General features: G+C 43.1%; 1 protein-coding gene across 2 annotated transcripts in view; it reads left to right on the top strand.

Moving 5' to 3' along the window:
• The window catches only part of SEL1L3 (SEL1L family member 3), a 119,645-nt gene that overhangs the window by 92,955 nt on the left and 10,299 nt on the right, over positions 1-16,391 (top strand). For both annotated transcript variants that reach the window (XM_064366169.1, XM_064366173.1), the window contains exons 18-23: positions 6,732-6,822; positions 6,953-7,037; positions 9,166-9,275; positions 14,053-14,180; positions 15,651-15,753; positions 15,836-15,908. In XM_064366169.1, coding sequence (XP_064222239.1) covers positions 6,732-6,822; positions 6,953-7,037; positions 9,166-9,275; positions 14,053-14,180; positions 15,651-15,753; positions 15,836-15,908 — 590 coding nt within the window. The remainder of the gene's footprint in view (positions 1-6,731; positions 6,823-6,952; positions 7,038-9,165; positions 9,276-14,052; positions 14,181-15,650; positions 15,754-15,835; positions 15,909-16,391) is intronic.

Here is a 16,391-nt window from a genome sequence, read left to right as displayed (position 1 = left end):
CGAGTAGCTGGGAATACAGGTGCCCACCACCATGCCTGGATACTTTTTGTATTTTTAGTAGAGATGGGGTTTCTCCATGTTGGTCAGGCTGGTCTCAAACTCCTGACCTCAGGTGATTCACCTGCCTCGGCCTCCCAAAGTGCTGGGATTACAGGCATCAGCCACCATGCCCAGGCCCTACTTTTGAATTTAATGTCACAAAGCACTTTAGCACATCTTAAAAGCTGCTGGGAAGGGCTAGATGTATTAAGATTTCTGTGGTTTGCTCTCTGGGAATACTCAGCTTCAACGTGGTTTTCTGTTTGGTTGCTTTGTTGGTTGGGTGGTCGGGGGGAAGGAGAAAGGAGACCTGAAGTGTGTCCTGCACCCTTTGTGAGTTTGGATTCAGTTCAGCAGATTTTACTGAGTACCTTTAAATGAAGGATACCTGACCACAAGCTTAAAGAGATGCCTCAAGTAGGGCTTAGGGAAATTTGCTGCCTCATCTCTTCTGCAGGCAGGTTCTCATGTGGCCCCTATTCTATCTGATCTTTGAACCTTGGGCTGAATTTTCCCTCTGCCCAGGAATCTTACCTAACTCTTTACTTCCTTTTGTTGATTGCCCGATGACTTGTATCCCAGTTCCCTGCACACAGGGGTACCACGATAAGTGTTCAGAAACTACTGATTGAGTGAACTAAGGCAAAAAGAGGGAATGATTATATGAGCAGTATGTAAAGATCATTGGGGATACTAAGGAGGAGAAGATGCCTGGTTTGGGAAGCTTGGGACAGCCTTCACGATAGAAGTAATGGATGATGTGGTTTTGAGGGATGCATGGAATTTCCACTTAGCCATTCAGGGAACAGCATTTATGGTGTAGGGAATTGCAGGAACAAAAGCAAAGAGAAAGGAAAAATCTAAGTGAGTCTATAAAATATTATGCCATGTGGGTAAAACTTGAGCAGGATATATAATGAAACCAGAGGTGCTAGCTACTTTATCCAATTTTGAATGGCAGATTATGCATTTGTGAAGCAGTGGGAAGCCATCAATAGTTTTTTTATTTAATTTACAGACCAGTAGGGAGTCATTGATCAGTTTGGAGAGCATAGTGACATGACAGAGGCTGTTTCTAAGATGCTTAATCAAACAGCTGTGTATGGTGAACAGAAGGGAAAGCCTGAAAGGTGAGTTAGTTCAAATCCAGGCAAAAGGAGCTGAACATTTGAACAGAAGATGTGGCATGAGTCAGTAGAGTGACTTTTCTATTCTTTTATCATGTAGTTATTAATACCTATGAGGTATATACGATATATACATAAGTTCCAAAGCATGACAATAAAATGAACAGCTGTAAGCCTACTACCCTACTTAAAAAAAATTACATGGCCAGTGCTGGTGAAGCCCCTGCTGTCCCTCCCAGATTAAATCCCATCCTACCCCCAGTTCCCAGAAGTAACCATCCTCCTAGCTTCTTGTTGATCTGCCCCTTGCTCTCTTTATATTTTTGCTACACGTGGATATATTCCTAAGCAAAGGATTTAGTTTGTCTTATATGATTAAAATTGTTTTATATAATATATAATTCTTCAACTGCTTTTTTTTACTTAACATTATGTTCCTAAGATTCACACATTTTGGCTGGGCACAGTGGCACATGCCTGTAATCCCAGCACTTTGGGAGGCCGAGGTGGACAGATCACTTGAGGTCAGGAGTTTGAGACCAGCCTGACCAACATGGTGAAACCCTGTCTCTACTAAAATACAAAAATTAGTCGGGCATGACGGTGCACACCTGTAATTTCAGCTACTTGGAGACTGAGGCAGGAGAATCACTTGAACCCAGGAGGTGGAGGTTGCAGTGAGCCGAGATCGACCCACTGCACTCCAGCCTTGGCAACAGAGCAAGACTCCCTCTCAAAAAATAAAAATAAGATTCACACATTTTGATGCATGTACCTGTAGGTCATTCATATTCACTGCTGTAATAGATCACAATTTATTTCCCAATTCTCTTGTTAATTATTTTTGTGTTCTCTTTCTTTTATTTTTTTCTTCTTTTTCTTCCTTTCTTTTTTCTTTCCTTTCCTTTCCCTCCCCTCCCCTCCCCTCCTCTTTCCTTTCTTTCCTTTCATTTTTAAAGAGCAATTCAGCCATGGGTATTTTTTGTGTATCTCCTGGGACACATAAAAAGAGTCACTCCAGAATATAAACTTCGGAGTGGTGACTGGGTCATAAGGGAACACATTCAACCTTGCAAGACAATGTCAGTTGTTTTCCTAAGTGGTTTCACCAATTTAGTCTCTTGCCTATCATATATAAATTTGAATTTCTCCATATCTTTGCCAGTCTTAATATGGAAGCTAATTATTTTTAAAGCTATGTCTCAATCTGGATTTGAGACCTCTTAGTATCAGCAGGAAGAAACATTTTGTATCTATTTCAACGGGGAGATCTTTGTCAAAATATATTTGGGGCAAAGTGCTTCTGTCCATTCCTGCTCTCCAAGCCTTCAAGCCCTCCCCAGGGGTTAAATAGGGGATAGATGTGAGTTGGCCTCTTCACAGCCCAACATGGTATTTCTTTGGTACCATCTATTCTGCTGTAATAGAACTAAATCATCCATCAATGTCCCCAGTCCATCCCCTTTTTTTATTTTTGTGTGAGTGAATTTCTTCTATAAGTTATTTTCAAATTACATGTGTCAGTTTGATGAGCTTGTGCTTTTCTGTGTTGTTCCAAGATTTCTATGGGACAGTTTAAAAGAGGAGCATGATTAAGAAAAGGGCTTTTTGCTGTATCAGCATTATACAGAAGATAATGTTGTCACGCCTGAGGCTGTCCTCGGACACTAGAAGGAGTTAGCCAAGGAAAGACCAGCTGTCATGTTTCATTTCTCTCTGCCTTACCCCTACATGTGTTTTATCTGCAAGCTACATGTTTTATTGTCCTTTGTCTTAAATATACCAAAAATACTTAACCCAGGAGGTTAGCCAGATTATAGAGGGCTTGAGGCAAGGCAAGTAAGATACGTTAGGTCCAGGTGAAAGGAATTCACCTTTTTGCAGTAGAGCTGAGGTCCTGAATTCCACTGAGACCCCAGGATTTTTTTTTTCATCCTTATAGTCTGAGCTGCTTCAGGCACGGGCAGAAAAGAACACACGGAAAATAATATAATTGTGGAGAAACTGCTCAGGGGTACTCAAATTTTAATTCACAGCAAGCAGCCAAAGGATTGATTATTAAGATGTATCATTATAAAAATTCCAGAAATGCATGCGCTGGGTCTGAAAGGAGGATAGCGAATGTGTCTTAAATTCTTTCTCTCAGTCCCTTCCTCTCTGCACCCATTCCCCTCTCCCTGTCAAAATGACTGTCTAGGGGACAGTTTTACTTTAGTGCATTGGAAATAAAGCTTGCAGCTCTGATTGACTTCCTAAAGCTTGAAGAAATTCAAGGAAGGACAACAGTTTTGTAGCTTGTCTTTGGGTTTCCTGCAACTAAAAAGTGCCAAGTAAATGTTTGTTCAATGAATATAAGCGTAGGAATATCTGTAATTAATATTTTCAGATAATGTCTATTGAAACACAAGTAAGAGCCAAGTGCTAGAAGGCTGAATGTGGATAACAGGGTTTCTGCAGAGACATTGTCTCAGAAGTTTCAATAAGCTGAGGAAATCTGGTCTTGAGTGGTCAGCCCCCACCTAGAGCTCACTGCGCAGTAAATGTGAAAATGGATGGTGGTGGTACAGGCAGCAGGTGATTGATTGTCCAAGATGAAAGACAGAAGTGGATTTCTTTTTTTTCTTTCTTTTTTTTTTTTTTCTTGAGACAAGAGTCTCACTCAGTCGCCCAGGCTGGAATACAGTGGAGCGATCTTGGCTCACTGCAACCTCTGCCTCCTGTGTTCAAGTGATTCTGCTGCCTCAGCCTCCCAAGTAGCTGGGATTCCAGGCACCCACCACCACGCCTGGCTAATTTTTGTATTTTTAGTAGAGATGGGGTTTCACCATGTTGGCCAGGCTGGTATCAAATTCCTGGCCTCAGGTCATCTGCCTGCCTTGGCCTCCCAGAGTGCTGGGATTAAAGGCATGAGCCACCGTGCCCAGCCCAGAGGTGGATTTCTGTTCAGTGCTTCTGTGGATATCACGTAACTTTTTAGGCATCTCTCTCTGGTGGATTTCAGTGCTTCCTCAATGGAAATGCTTGAGAATTCTATGCCATTTCCTCCTGGTTTACACAATGATTGGATGATAGAAGTCTTCAATAAAACTTGTTCCTCCCTTCCTTCTCCACCATGAAGATCACTTTAGACACAAGATATTATCTTTATGAAGCTTATCATTGTAAATGTTCTTGCAGGGGTGTCAACCGCCATTTCCCCCACCCATTCTGACAACCAGCCTACTGGTTTTTGCTGTTGAGAAAAAATTCTTTTTTTTTTTTTTTTGGAGGCAGTCTGGCTGTATCGCCCAGGCTGCAGTGCAGTGGCAAGATCTCGGCTCACTGCAACCTCCCCCTTTCGAGTTTGAGTGATTCTCTTGCTTCAGCCTCTCGAGTAGCTGGGATTACATGCCACCATGCCCAGCCAATTTTTTTGTATTTTAGTAAAGACGAGGTTTCACCGTGTTACCCAGACTAGTCTTGAACTCCAAAGCTCAAGCGATCCTCCCGCCTCGGCCTCCAAAAGTTCTGGGATTACAGTTGTGAGCCACCGTGTGCCTGGCCAGAAAAACAACTCATTTTGTTACATTTTAAACACGAGCCACATGCCAGCTAGTTATGGTCACAGAGGGCATGGGCCCAATGTGTGACCTTGGCATGCAGGTCTATGCCATCTCCTTTCCTCATCAATCCCTGGTGGAAACTGAGATACTAGTGCAGGCCGGAGTGTCTCTGAAGAAACTTGAGAATTCTAAGACCTTAGGAACAGGACCTCGTGTCAGAATGAGGGGGACTTTCTGCTGGGCCTCCCTTGCCTGCCTTCTCTCTGGGGTCTTACGTCTGCTCTGAGGGTTCTTGTAGCCAAACAGATTTTGCAGGCTATGTTAGCAAATCCCCAAGATTTCTTTGGGATGTTGTAGCAGCTGCACCTTGGGGCTTGTTATCTGGCTTGCCTCTGCAAGGGACACTGCTTAGCTGACCTTGTCCCTCTTTAGCCTGAGTCATGGCTAATTGGTCAGCTGCCTTAGGTATCTCAGAGGCTGCGAATTGGCTCACTCAGCAGCCACGTGGCCTGTGACCTGTGGCCTGCACCATGTCCGACTGAAGGTCTAACGATCCTAATTTGATCCCCAGCACCTCTCGGCCTCCAAGGGATTGCCTGCTGGAAGCTGCTTTCGGCAGTTTCGAAAAGATGATTTCAGAATCTGCTTCCCTTACTCCCCCTCACCCAGCCTTTCCCCACTGTTTCCTAAACCAGTTCCTAGGTGGAGCTAAAATTACGAAAGGGTTATTAATATCAACTCCTTAAAATGAAAAATAAGCTTTAAGAAACTACTTATAGTTAAAATAGAGTTTTACTCTTAAGCTGGGTAATGTATAAAAAAAAAAATTGAGGGAATCAGATAAGTAAAAAGAATAGAATAAAAATTACCTTCATTCTCACCATCCAGAAATAAGTATTGTTAGTATTTTGGTGTTAATTTTTAGGGTTTTTTCCTCTGCCTGTTTGTAGCTGCATGTGTATGTGTGTGCATGTGTGTGTTCAGTTTTATTTTTGTTTTGCAAAAATAGGATGCATTGTTTTTATACCCTGCTTTTTTTTTCACTGAATGGAAAATTTTGCATGAATATTTTGCTATGTTTTTCAATACCCTTCCACACATCATTTTACTGGCCACGTCTGAAAGTGGCTGCACTGTGGGTTAACTTCACTAGTCTCTGATTTTCAAACGTTTAAATCGTTTTCAGTTTTTTTGTTGTTGCTCATATAAATAGCTCTACTATGAACTCCGTGGCAACAGAATCTTTGTACATATCTCTGATTGTTTCTTTAGAATAAACCCCCACGAGGGAGAACTGTAGGGCCAAATGGTACACATGTTCTTAAGTCTCCTCCTGCCTGTCCTTCCAGAACTGTGGAATTAATTGGCCCTCAAGCTGGCAGTAGTTGTAGAGTATGTCCATTTCCCCAAGCCCTTGCCATTATTCTGTTTATGAATCTTGTACCAATTTTTCAACAGATGAAAAGGGGTCACTCGTTCTTTTATTATTCGATTCCTAGTGGCATCGAACGTTTTTCTCGTACATGTTTTGGCCATTGATATCAAGTCCCTTGCAAACTGCCTCTCCTTTGCCAAACTTCTAATGCACAACAAAAGCTCAGCTTTAATTAAGCTCGTTCAGAATCCTAAGTCCTATAAAGCCTTCACGAAACAGAAGACTCCAAAGCACAGGGTTTTTTCTTAATACCACTTATCCCCTCTAAGCGAGGATGGAAGGATTCAAGGACTGAAGGCTAGTAGACAGCTCCCCAGCCAATATCCGACATACCCTTCAGCCAGTAGAGGTAGCTGTTGCATCAACTAGCTCTCCAGCCTTATCTGTGAGTTCAGCCTTTAAGACAGAAAATAAATCAGTGCATGCAGTATTTTTAACAATATTTATTTCTTAAAAAAAAAACTCATGATTTTGTGGTTTTTTAAAAAAACTGCTTATTTTGTGCCCTCTTACGTTTGAATATAAAGCTCTCTGTGAATATTAGTAAGAGCCACTGTATGAAATTTATTATTAATCATCTATTTTTAGGCATGAAGCTTTGCTGTATTATGTTTTAGCAGCAGAAACTGGAATTGAAGTGTCACAGACAAATTTAGCACACATCTGTGAGGAGAGGCCAGTAAGTAAATGTATTCTTCTCGGAGTGGAAGCTCTGAGGTTAAGGATAATGAATTGGGTTTTAAGGAGGCAATGCTGGTCACTTGGCCGAAATATTAATGAATTAACTTCTTCTTTCCTTTACCCCTTAGGACCTGGCCAGGAGATACTTGGGTGTTAATTGTGTTTGGAGATACTATAATTTCTCTGTTTTTCAAATCGATGCTCCTTCCTTTGGTATGTATAGAAAAACAGGTGCAAAATTGAACCATTAGAGGTTTTTAATCTTTAGGAACAGGGAATATCTAACGGCTTTGTGTGAAGTGAGGTATTTCTAAATGATTAGAAAAGAAAGTGAAAAATCTCTGCCATTAAGGTTGCTAAACTCTGCTCTCAGCCTCACGTGATGCACTGCTCCTTGCCCATTGTTCCATGGAGTGCTTGGACCCAACATTTCTTATTTTTTATTTTTATGTTTTTGAGACAGTCTCACTCTGTTGCCCATGCAGGAGTACAGTGACGTGATCTCGGCTCACTGCAATCTCCGCCTCCCAGGTTCAAGTGATTCTCCTGTCTCAGCCTCCCGAGTAGCTGGGATTTCAGGCACCTACCACCACGCCCAGCTAGTTTTTATATTTTTAATAGAGATAGGGTTTCACCATATTGACCAGGCTGGTCTCAAACTCCTGACCTCAGGTGATCTGCCCACCTCAGCCTCCCAAAGTGCTGGGATTATAGGCGTGAATCGTCGCACCTGGGCCCCAGCATTTCTTCTGAGTCAATGAAAATGTAAAAGAGAATGCTATTATGGAGTAATTCTCTGGGCCAGTCATTTGTCCAGATTCCACTGCCCTGCTCTGCATGGTAGGTGGCTGGCCTCCTGGAACTACAATTCCCAGATTCATCTACCTACGGGGCTTCTGATTCCTTTCAGGCAATAGGAGGCACTGGCAGAAGATTACAGGATGGGAGAAGCCCAAGTACTTCTCCCCTTCTTTCTCTGCTTTGGACTGTGTCTCTGGCAGTGGCTGCATTTCCATGGTTCCAGCCCCTGCCTGGCAGCTCCACCCTCTTTGGTCTCCGCTGTCACCAGGCTCAGAGTCTCTAATAACATTGCAGGTGCCTTGTGGCCTCAAGTCCTGGGGATGATAGTAGCCTTCTCACTGCTCATCTCTGGGCTGCCCATTATTTTCCATTTGCCTTTTCAGCTCTCCCAACAACCTAGTAACTACTTTCCCATGATGAAATTCCTCTTTTGAACTACCTGAAATGGATTCTGTTTTCCTGACTGGACATTGACTAATACATGCACTTTTTTTTTTTTTTTGAGATGGAGTCTTGCTCTGTTGACCAGGCCGAAGTGCAAAGGCACGATCTCAGCTCACTGCAACCTCCACCTCTCAGGTTCAAGTAATTCTCCTGCCTCAGCCTCCAGAGTAGCTGGGATTATAGGCACGCACCACCACACCTGGCTAATTTTTGTATTTTTTTTAAATATAGATGGGGTTTCCTCATGTTGGCCAGTCTGGTCTCGAACTCCTGACTGCCAGTGATCCACCTGCCTCAGCCTCCAAAAGTGGTGATATTACAAGCATGAGCTACCATGCCTGGCTGATACATACATGCTTAAACACAAGTTTTCCCCAGAGGAAAAATGAAATACATGGCTAAAGCAAAGAGTTACCAACAACAGACATCAAAGATGAACAGCAAAATTTCAGAAGTGAAGTAAAGCACCCAAAACAACTTTGGCCGATTGGACTGCAAGGTTGTAGACAGATTTGCACAAACAGAGCTATTCAGGAGAGCTACCTGGCCAAATAAGAAACTGTGTCTAGCAGCCAGACGCAGTGGCTCACACCTGTAATCCCAGCACCTTGGGAGGCTGAGATAGGAGAACTGCTTGAGCCCAGGAGTTTGAGACCAGCCTGGACAACATGGCGAAATGCCGTCTCTACAAAAAATACAAAGATTAGCCAGACATAATAGGACACACCTGTAATCCCAGCTACTTGGGAAGCTGAGGTGGAAGGATCACTTGAGCCCAGGAGGTCGAGGCTGCAGTGAGCCCTGATCTCACCACTATACTCCAGTCTGGGCAACAGAGACAGTGTTGCAAAAAGAAAAAGAAAAAAAGAAAAAAGAAAAGAAAGAAAGAAAAAATTAGAAAATATGTCTAGAAATAGGGATTCTCTGGGTAAAAAGCCCTTTTCTTGTTTCTCTCTTGACACATCAGGGAAACATAAAAATGTGCCCTATTCAGATACTAGCACAAAAAACTCATTCATGTGACTGGGCCAATAATTTAAAATGTTGGTGTGAAAAAAACTACTCGACAAATGGATCTGTGCTTTATGTCCTGCAGCATATTTGAAGATGGGGGACCTTTACTACTATGGCCACCAAAACCAGTCACAAGACCTGGAGTTGTCTGTGCAGATGTACGCCCAAGCTGCCCTGGATGGAGACTCCCAGGTAAACAGCAAACACAACAAGAACCAGCTCTTGGTCGGACACGGTGGCTTATACCTGTAATCCCAGCACTTTGGGAGGCCGAGGTGGGTGGATTGCTTGAGGCCAGGAATTCGAGACCAGCCTGAGCAACATGGTGAAACCCCATCTCTACAAAAATTAGCTGGGTGTGGTGGTGCTTGCCTGTAGTGCCAGCTACGTGGGAGGCTGAGACCAGAGGATTGCTTGAGGCTGTCAAGTGGAGGCTGCAGCAAGCCGTGATCGCACCATTGCAGCCTGGGTGACGGAGCAAGACCCTGTCTCATAAAAAACCCCAGCTCTGCCGGGTGTGGTGGCTCACGCCTGTAATCCCAACACTTTGGGAGGCCAATGTGGGCAGATCACGAGGTCAGGATATCGAGACCATCCTAGCCAACATGGTGAAACCCCGTCTCTACTAAAAGTACAAAAAAAAATTAGCCGGGCTTGGTGGTGTGCGCCTGTAGTCCCAGCTACTCGGGAGGCTGAGGCAGGAGAATTGCTTGAACCCAGGAGACGGAGATTGCAGTGAGCCGAGATTGAGCCACTGCACTCCAGCCTGGATGATAGTGTGAGACTCCATCTTAAAAACAAACAAACAAACAAACAACAACAACAAAAAAAACAGCTCTTGGTGACATCCATTTGTGAACTTGCAAAATCAGAATTCTTCCTAACAGTCCTTTCTGTCTCTATACACTGCACAGTTTACAAAGGCGTTGTTCATCCATTTTTCACATGCCCCTCACGACAACTCTATGAGAACACTAGCTATAAAGGTGAGCCTTTATTAAACACCTGCTATGTCCCCTACACCATTCCCACACAATCCTGTGGGGGTGGGGATTGTTATACCTGATTCATAGTCAAAGGTAATGAATTATTCAAGGCCAAATAATCAGATGGTAAGCAAAGTGGCCAGAGACTAAACCTGGGTCTTTAGCTCCAAACAGAAGGGTGTTTCTGCCAAGTTGCATCAAACTCACCAGGTAGAAACTCGAGAAATTAGAAGTGCCCTGAAATAGGAAGTGGTTTGCTTGTACTGTTGGGTCATGCTTCAGTGACAGTTTTTCTTTCAATGATTTTTGTGGAAACTTTTTTTTTGAGATGGAGTCTCCCTCTGTTGCCCAAGTTGGAGTGCAGTGGCACGATCTTGGCTCACTGCAACCTCCACCTCCTGGGTTCAAGCGATTCTCCTGCCTCAGCCTCCCAAGGAGATGGAACTAAAGGTGCCCACCACCACACCCAGCTAATTTTTGTATTTTTAGTAGAGATGTTTAGTAGCCATGTTGTCCAGGCTGGGCTTGAACTCCTGGGCTCAAGTGATCTGCCTGCCTTGGCCTCCCAAGGTGCTGGGATTATAGGCATGAGCCACTATGCCTGGCCAATCTTTTTTTTTTTTTTTTAATGGTGGTACAACATCATAGTGGTTGTGTACCTGGGTTAAAATCCCACATCTCTCTCACTCCAGCAAGTCCCTGAATCTCTGAATCTCTATCTGCTCATGTGTAAATGGGGACAGTAAGAGCATCTGCCTCCTAGATTGTGAGGATTAAATGAGATTTGGTGTAAAGCTCTAGTCCTACCACGGCTTAGACCATGATTAGTGGTGGGGACATACGATAGAAAGATAGATTATACTCTTACCTACATGGGATTGATAGTCTACCTAGGAAGACTTGGAGGTGGTTTCCTCTTGTATTGGAATTATAGCTAGTGCTACAATGAATATTTTCATATTTCCGTCTTTTCTTTTAGTTTGAGTAAAAGAAAAGATTCCCTTATAATCTGAGAAATAGCATTATTGAGTCAGACAGTCTAAATGGTTTTATGAGGCTGGGCACGGTGGCTCACACCCATAATCCCAGCACTTTGGGAAGCTGAGGTGGGTGGATCACCTGAGGTCAGGAGTTCAAGACCAGCCTGGCCAACATGGCGAAACCCCATCTCTACTAAAAATACAAAAATTAGCCAGGCGTGGTGGTACACGCCAGTAGTCCCAGCCACTTGGGAAGCTGAGGCAGGAGAATCTCTTGAACCTGGGAGGCGGAGGTTGCAGTGAACTGAGATTGCACCACTGCACTCCAGCCTGGGCAACACAGTGCAACTCCATCTCAAAAAATAAAAATAAATAAATAAATAAATAAATAAATAAATAAATAAATGGTTTTATGACTACATGATAACACACTGCCATTTTGCTCTCTGAAAGGGCTTTTCATTTAATACCTCACTGATCAGTGGTTAAGTAAAGAAGGATGACTGAAATCTTACCATCAACTGGATGCTTTCATGATTTAATTTTGCTAATTGAATAATGATGTGTTGATAACTTTCTTACTGTTTTTAACTTGCATTTATTTAATTACTAGTGACAATGGGCACTTTTATATATACTTGTTTATGATAATTTACTTTTCACATTTTCTTTTCTGTAAATTCTCTATTCTTATTCTTTGCCTGTTTATCTATTGGAATTTTAGCACTTTTAAAAATTTAAACCATAATTAGTTATTTATATATTTATCTAATAGATGAAGAACTTTAAGCTTTTACATTGCATGCACTATTCTCCTACTCTATTTCCCCATTATTCCATTGATTAGAGACTTTAAAATTTTATAAAGCCATCTTTTTCTTTTCTTGTAATACCTCAAGTTTTAGGAGTGCCTTCCTTTCAAAGAGTGAAGTAGTCTATATTCTTCTGTTGTGTGTGTGTGTGAGTGTGAGTGTGAGTGTCTGTGTGAGTGTATCTTAATAATACTTAATGCTTCATCTATTTAGAGGTTATTCTTGGCACCTGATGGAGTCTAAGATTTGAGACTCTGCACTCTTTCTGCTTGTGTTTGACTCCCCAGCTCTGCCACTTTCCAACTGTGTTACTTTGGGCAAGTTGTTTAACCACTCTGTGCCTCGGTTTCCTCATCTATAAAATAGAGAGGATAATACTACCTATATCAATGTGTTGTTATAAGGGTTAAATGAATAAATATAAAAAAAACAACGCCTCGCTTATGGCAAGCATTCAAAATGTGAGCTGCTGGTATTTTTTATCATGATTGCTACATATGATGGTTGTGAAAGTCATGGATTATGCAACCTGGTAGTGATGATTTTCATTTAGACTGTTGTCAGAGGCAACTAAGAAGCAAGGTCAGAGGGAAGATAAAAGCCATTAGATGTGATCTTGTTGTTAGAGAAGCACAAGTCAAAACTACAATGAGACACCATCTCACACCAGTCAGAATCCTTATTATTACAAAGTCAGAAAATAATGGGTGCCGGTGAGGTTGCAAAGAGAAAAACACTTATGCACTGTTGGTGCGTGTGTAAATGACTTCCACCATTGTGGAAAGTAGTGTAGCAATTCCTCAAAGACCTAAAAACAGAACTCCCATTTGGCTCAGCAATCCCATTATGGGATAATATCCCATAATGGATATATAAACCGTCCCGTTATGAAGACACATGCACATGTATGTTCATTGCAGCACTATTCACAGTAGCAAAGACATAGAATCAACCTAAATGCCCATCCACAGTAGACTGGATAAAGAAGATGTAGTAGATTACACTGTGGAATGCTATGCAGCCATAAAAAAGAATGAGATCCTGTCCCTTGCAGGAACATGGATGGAGCTGGAGGCCATTATCCTTAGCAAACTACGCAGGAACAAAAAACTAAATACCACATGTTTTCACTTAGTGGGAGCTAACTGATGAGCACACATAGGCACAGAGAGGGGAATAACAGACACTAAGGGTGGCGGTTGGAAAGAGGTAGAGGATCAGGAAAAATAACAAACAGGTACTAGGTTTAGTACCTGGGTGACAAAATAATACGTACAACAAACCCCCATAACACGTAACAAAATATATGATGAAACTGTACATGTACCCCTAAAGTTAAAATAGAAGTTAAAAATGAAACACAAAAAATGTGATCCTGAGTTCTTTCAAGGGCAACAATCCAGTTTAATTGGTCAAACCCTAATGGTAAGTACCCCATTGCTTTCTGCTTGTTTCTTGATCTAGCCACATGCTAGGCTCATGACGGAGGGTGCACATTCTCCAGGCCATGTCATAGTACACATCCTTTATGAAGCATGTCTACAGTCAGGCCCTGTAACTGTGTTTATTTTATTGGATCCGAACAGCCCAATAAGGCAGGTCCTGCCTCTAAGGATCAAGGACAGTGTCAGAGGGAGAGGTGGGAAAATATGCCACAGTGGAGATCTGTGCCCAGAGGAGTCATGAGAAGAGGTTTCTGCACCAACCTAGGAAAGCTGAGATAGTGTCCTTAAGGGAGCCATGTTGGGATGTCAGTCATGGGAAGCAGCCCTAGCCACAGAAATATTTTGTCAGATTTCCAGCAGGGCTGTGGCAACCTGGGGCATAGTCTGTAAGTGATGGACATGGCGTTCAACTCTGTTTGACTCTGGTTTTGTTTATGATACAAGGGCGCCTTTTCCAGTAAGTTCTGTTTTGAGAGAGTAAGCTAGAAAGGACAGATCTCCCGGTTGACTGGCTTCGGAGCAGATGGGACGCAGCAGCTTCTGAAAGCCTCCTGGTTCTCCTGCAAATAAATTTCTCAGATGCATATATTTAGGGAAACAATTCATCAATGAAGATGACAAAACCATCTGGCTGTAGAGACTGAAAAAAATTTTTAGAGGTTGTAAACGTTTACATTCTGATGAAGAGTGTGTGTCTAGGTTTTATTTCAAGGAGTTGATGAGTTTGGTTTATGGCTTGTTTTTAGGGATTTTTTAACCTGGCCCTGCTAATTGAGGAAGGTACTATAATCCCACACCATATCTTGGATTTCTTGGAAATTGACTCAACTCTCCATTCTAATAACATCTCTATTCTCCAGGAACTGTACGAAAGGTGAGCTCAGAGCCTCTAGAACTGTGGAATCTGGGGAACCCAAGTAGATGATGTTTGCTTCTTGGTTAAAGTTAGTTTTACCCTTATTTTGTAATGTAAACTGTTATTTAAAAGGAAAAAAGCAAGGCCAGGCATGGTGGCTCACACCTGCAATCCCAGCACTTTGGGAGGCCAAGGTGGATGGATCACCTGAGGTTGGGAGTTCAAGGCCAGCCTGACCAATATGGAGAAACCGCATCTCTACTAAAAATGCAAAAAATTAGCTGAGTGTGGTGGCAGGCACCTGTAATCCCAGCTACTCAGGTGGCTGAGGCAGGAGAATCGTTTGAACCTGGGAGGTGGAGGTTGTGGTGAGCTGAGATCACACTACTGCACCCCAGCCTGGGCAACAAGAGCAAAACTCCATTGAAGAAGAAAAAAAAAGGCAGGGCACCGTGGCTCATTCCTGTAATACCAGCACTTTGGTAGGCCAAGGTGAGCAAATCACTTGAGGTCAAGAGTTCGAGACCAGCCTGGCCAACATGGCGGAATCTCAGCTCTACTAAAAGAAGAAAGAAAGTAAAAGAGAGAGCGAGAAGAGAGAGGGAGAGAGGGAGGGAGGGAAGGGTGAGCCCAGGATTTGCCTGTATTGGAAAACATTCAGCCAGATCTTGTATTTCTCTTCTCTAGTACCTGAAGTTTAAGATATACAATATACTTGATCTGAAGGTCAGGGACTGACCAAAACTTTCCACGAGAATGGAAAGAATAACGCATCTGATTAGCCCATGCTTTTCTGTTGTTTGTTTTGAGACAGGACCTTGCTCTGTCATCCAGGCTGGAGTGCAGTGGTGTGATCTTGGTTTACTGCAACCTCTACTTCTTGGGTTCAAGTGATTCTCATGCCTCAGCCACCTGAGTAGCTGGGATTACAGGCATGCACCATCACACCAGGCTAATTTTTGTGTTTTAGAGACAGGGTTTTGCCATGTTGGCCAGGCTGGTCTCGAACTCCTGGCCTTAAGTGATCCACCTGCCTCGGCCTCCCAAAGTGCTGGGATTACAGGTGTGAGCCACCACGCCCAGCCTAATTAGCCGATGCCTTTTTGAAAGATAAGGAGGCATTCCTACATCTCCACTTTAAACAGAAATACTGTTCAGGCAGGTCCTGTGCTTCAGCATCCTGCTTAACTTTTATTTTATTTATTTTTAAAATTTTGTTGTCACCACAGCAGAACAGACTTGACTCTTAATTAAGGACAAAACTGACCTTCTTCTAAGATTTCTACTGGAATTCTAGAATTTCAGATCAGGCCAAACCACTTATTTGGTCACTGGCTTTATTTCTTTGTCTCTCATCTTTGTCAGTTGAGTGTGCACACATTTGTCCAAAAGCAGAAGAATGTAGGTTTGTGGATCTGAAAATGCCAGTCGTGAGTTGTGCCACTAAAGTTGGCGGACATGTCAAGATGCCCTGGGCTTTGTCTGCAGGTGCTGGAGCCACAGTAACGAGGAGTCCTTCAGCCCCTGTTCCTTGGCCTGGCTTTACCTGCACTTGAGGCTTCTCTGGGGCGCCATCCTGCACTCAGCCCTGGTAGGTTTCATCTCCCAGCCGGCCCCGCCCTTATGGTCCCTGCTCATTGTCAGTCACTAATTCGAGCTTCTGACGTTTGCAGATCTATTTTCTGGGAACCTTTCTCCTGTCCGTATTGATCGCCTGGACTGTGCAGTATTTCCAGTCTGTCTCAGGTAACGATTTATAAAAAGCCAAAGCAGTATAAAAAAGCAGGGAATTTTTTTTTTTTTTCTGTCTACCAGGAAAATTGTGTTTTCCCTCCCGATGCTATTGGTCATGCTATCTCCTATCCCTAGGGTGGTCTTCATGGGGTGGGAGTCCTTCTAGAGGTGTATGAAACTCCTGGCTGGCGGGAGGCCACAAAGTTACTATTGTATTTTTTCAAAATAAGGATTTTTTCTTTCTTCCTTTCTTTTTGAGATGGAGTCTTACTCTGTCACCCAGGCTGGAGTGCAGTGGTGCAATCTCAGCTCACTGCAACCTCCGCCTCCCGGGTTTAAGCAGTTCTCCTGCCTCAGCCTCCTGAGTAGCTGGGACTACAGGTGCATGCCACCACACCTGGTTAATTTTTGTTTTTTTTTTAGTAGAGATGGGGTTTCACCATGTTGGCCAGGCTGGTCTCGAATTCCTGACCTCAGGTGATCCACCCGCCTTGA

The sequence above is a fragment of the Aotus nancymaae genome, unplaced genomic scaffold (assembly GCF_030222135.1).
Source record: "Aotus nancymaae isolate 86718 unplaced genomic scaffold, 86718_ANA_hifiasm-v0.15.2.pri h1tg000006l, whole genome shotgun sequence".
Lineage (NCBI taxonomy): Eukaryota > Metazoa > Chordata > Mammalia > Primates > Aotidae > Aotus > Aotus nancymaae.
Note: the sequence above shows the minus strand (reverse complement) of the source record. Positions and strands in the feature narration are given on the sequence as shown.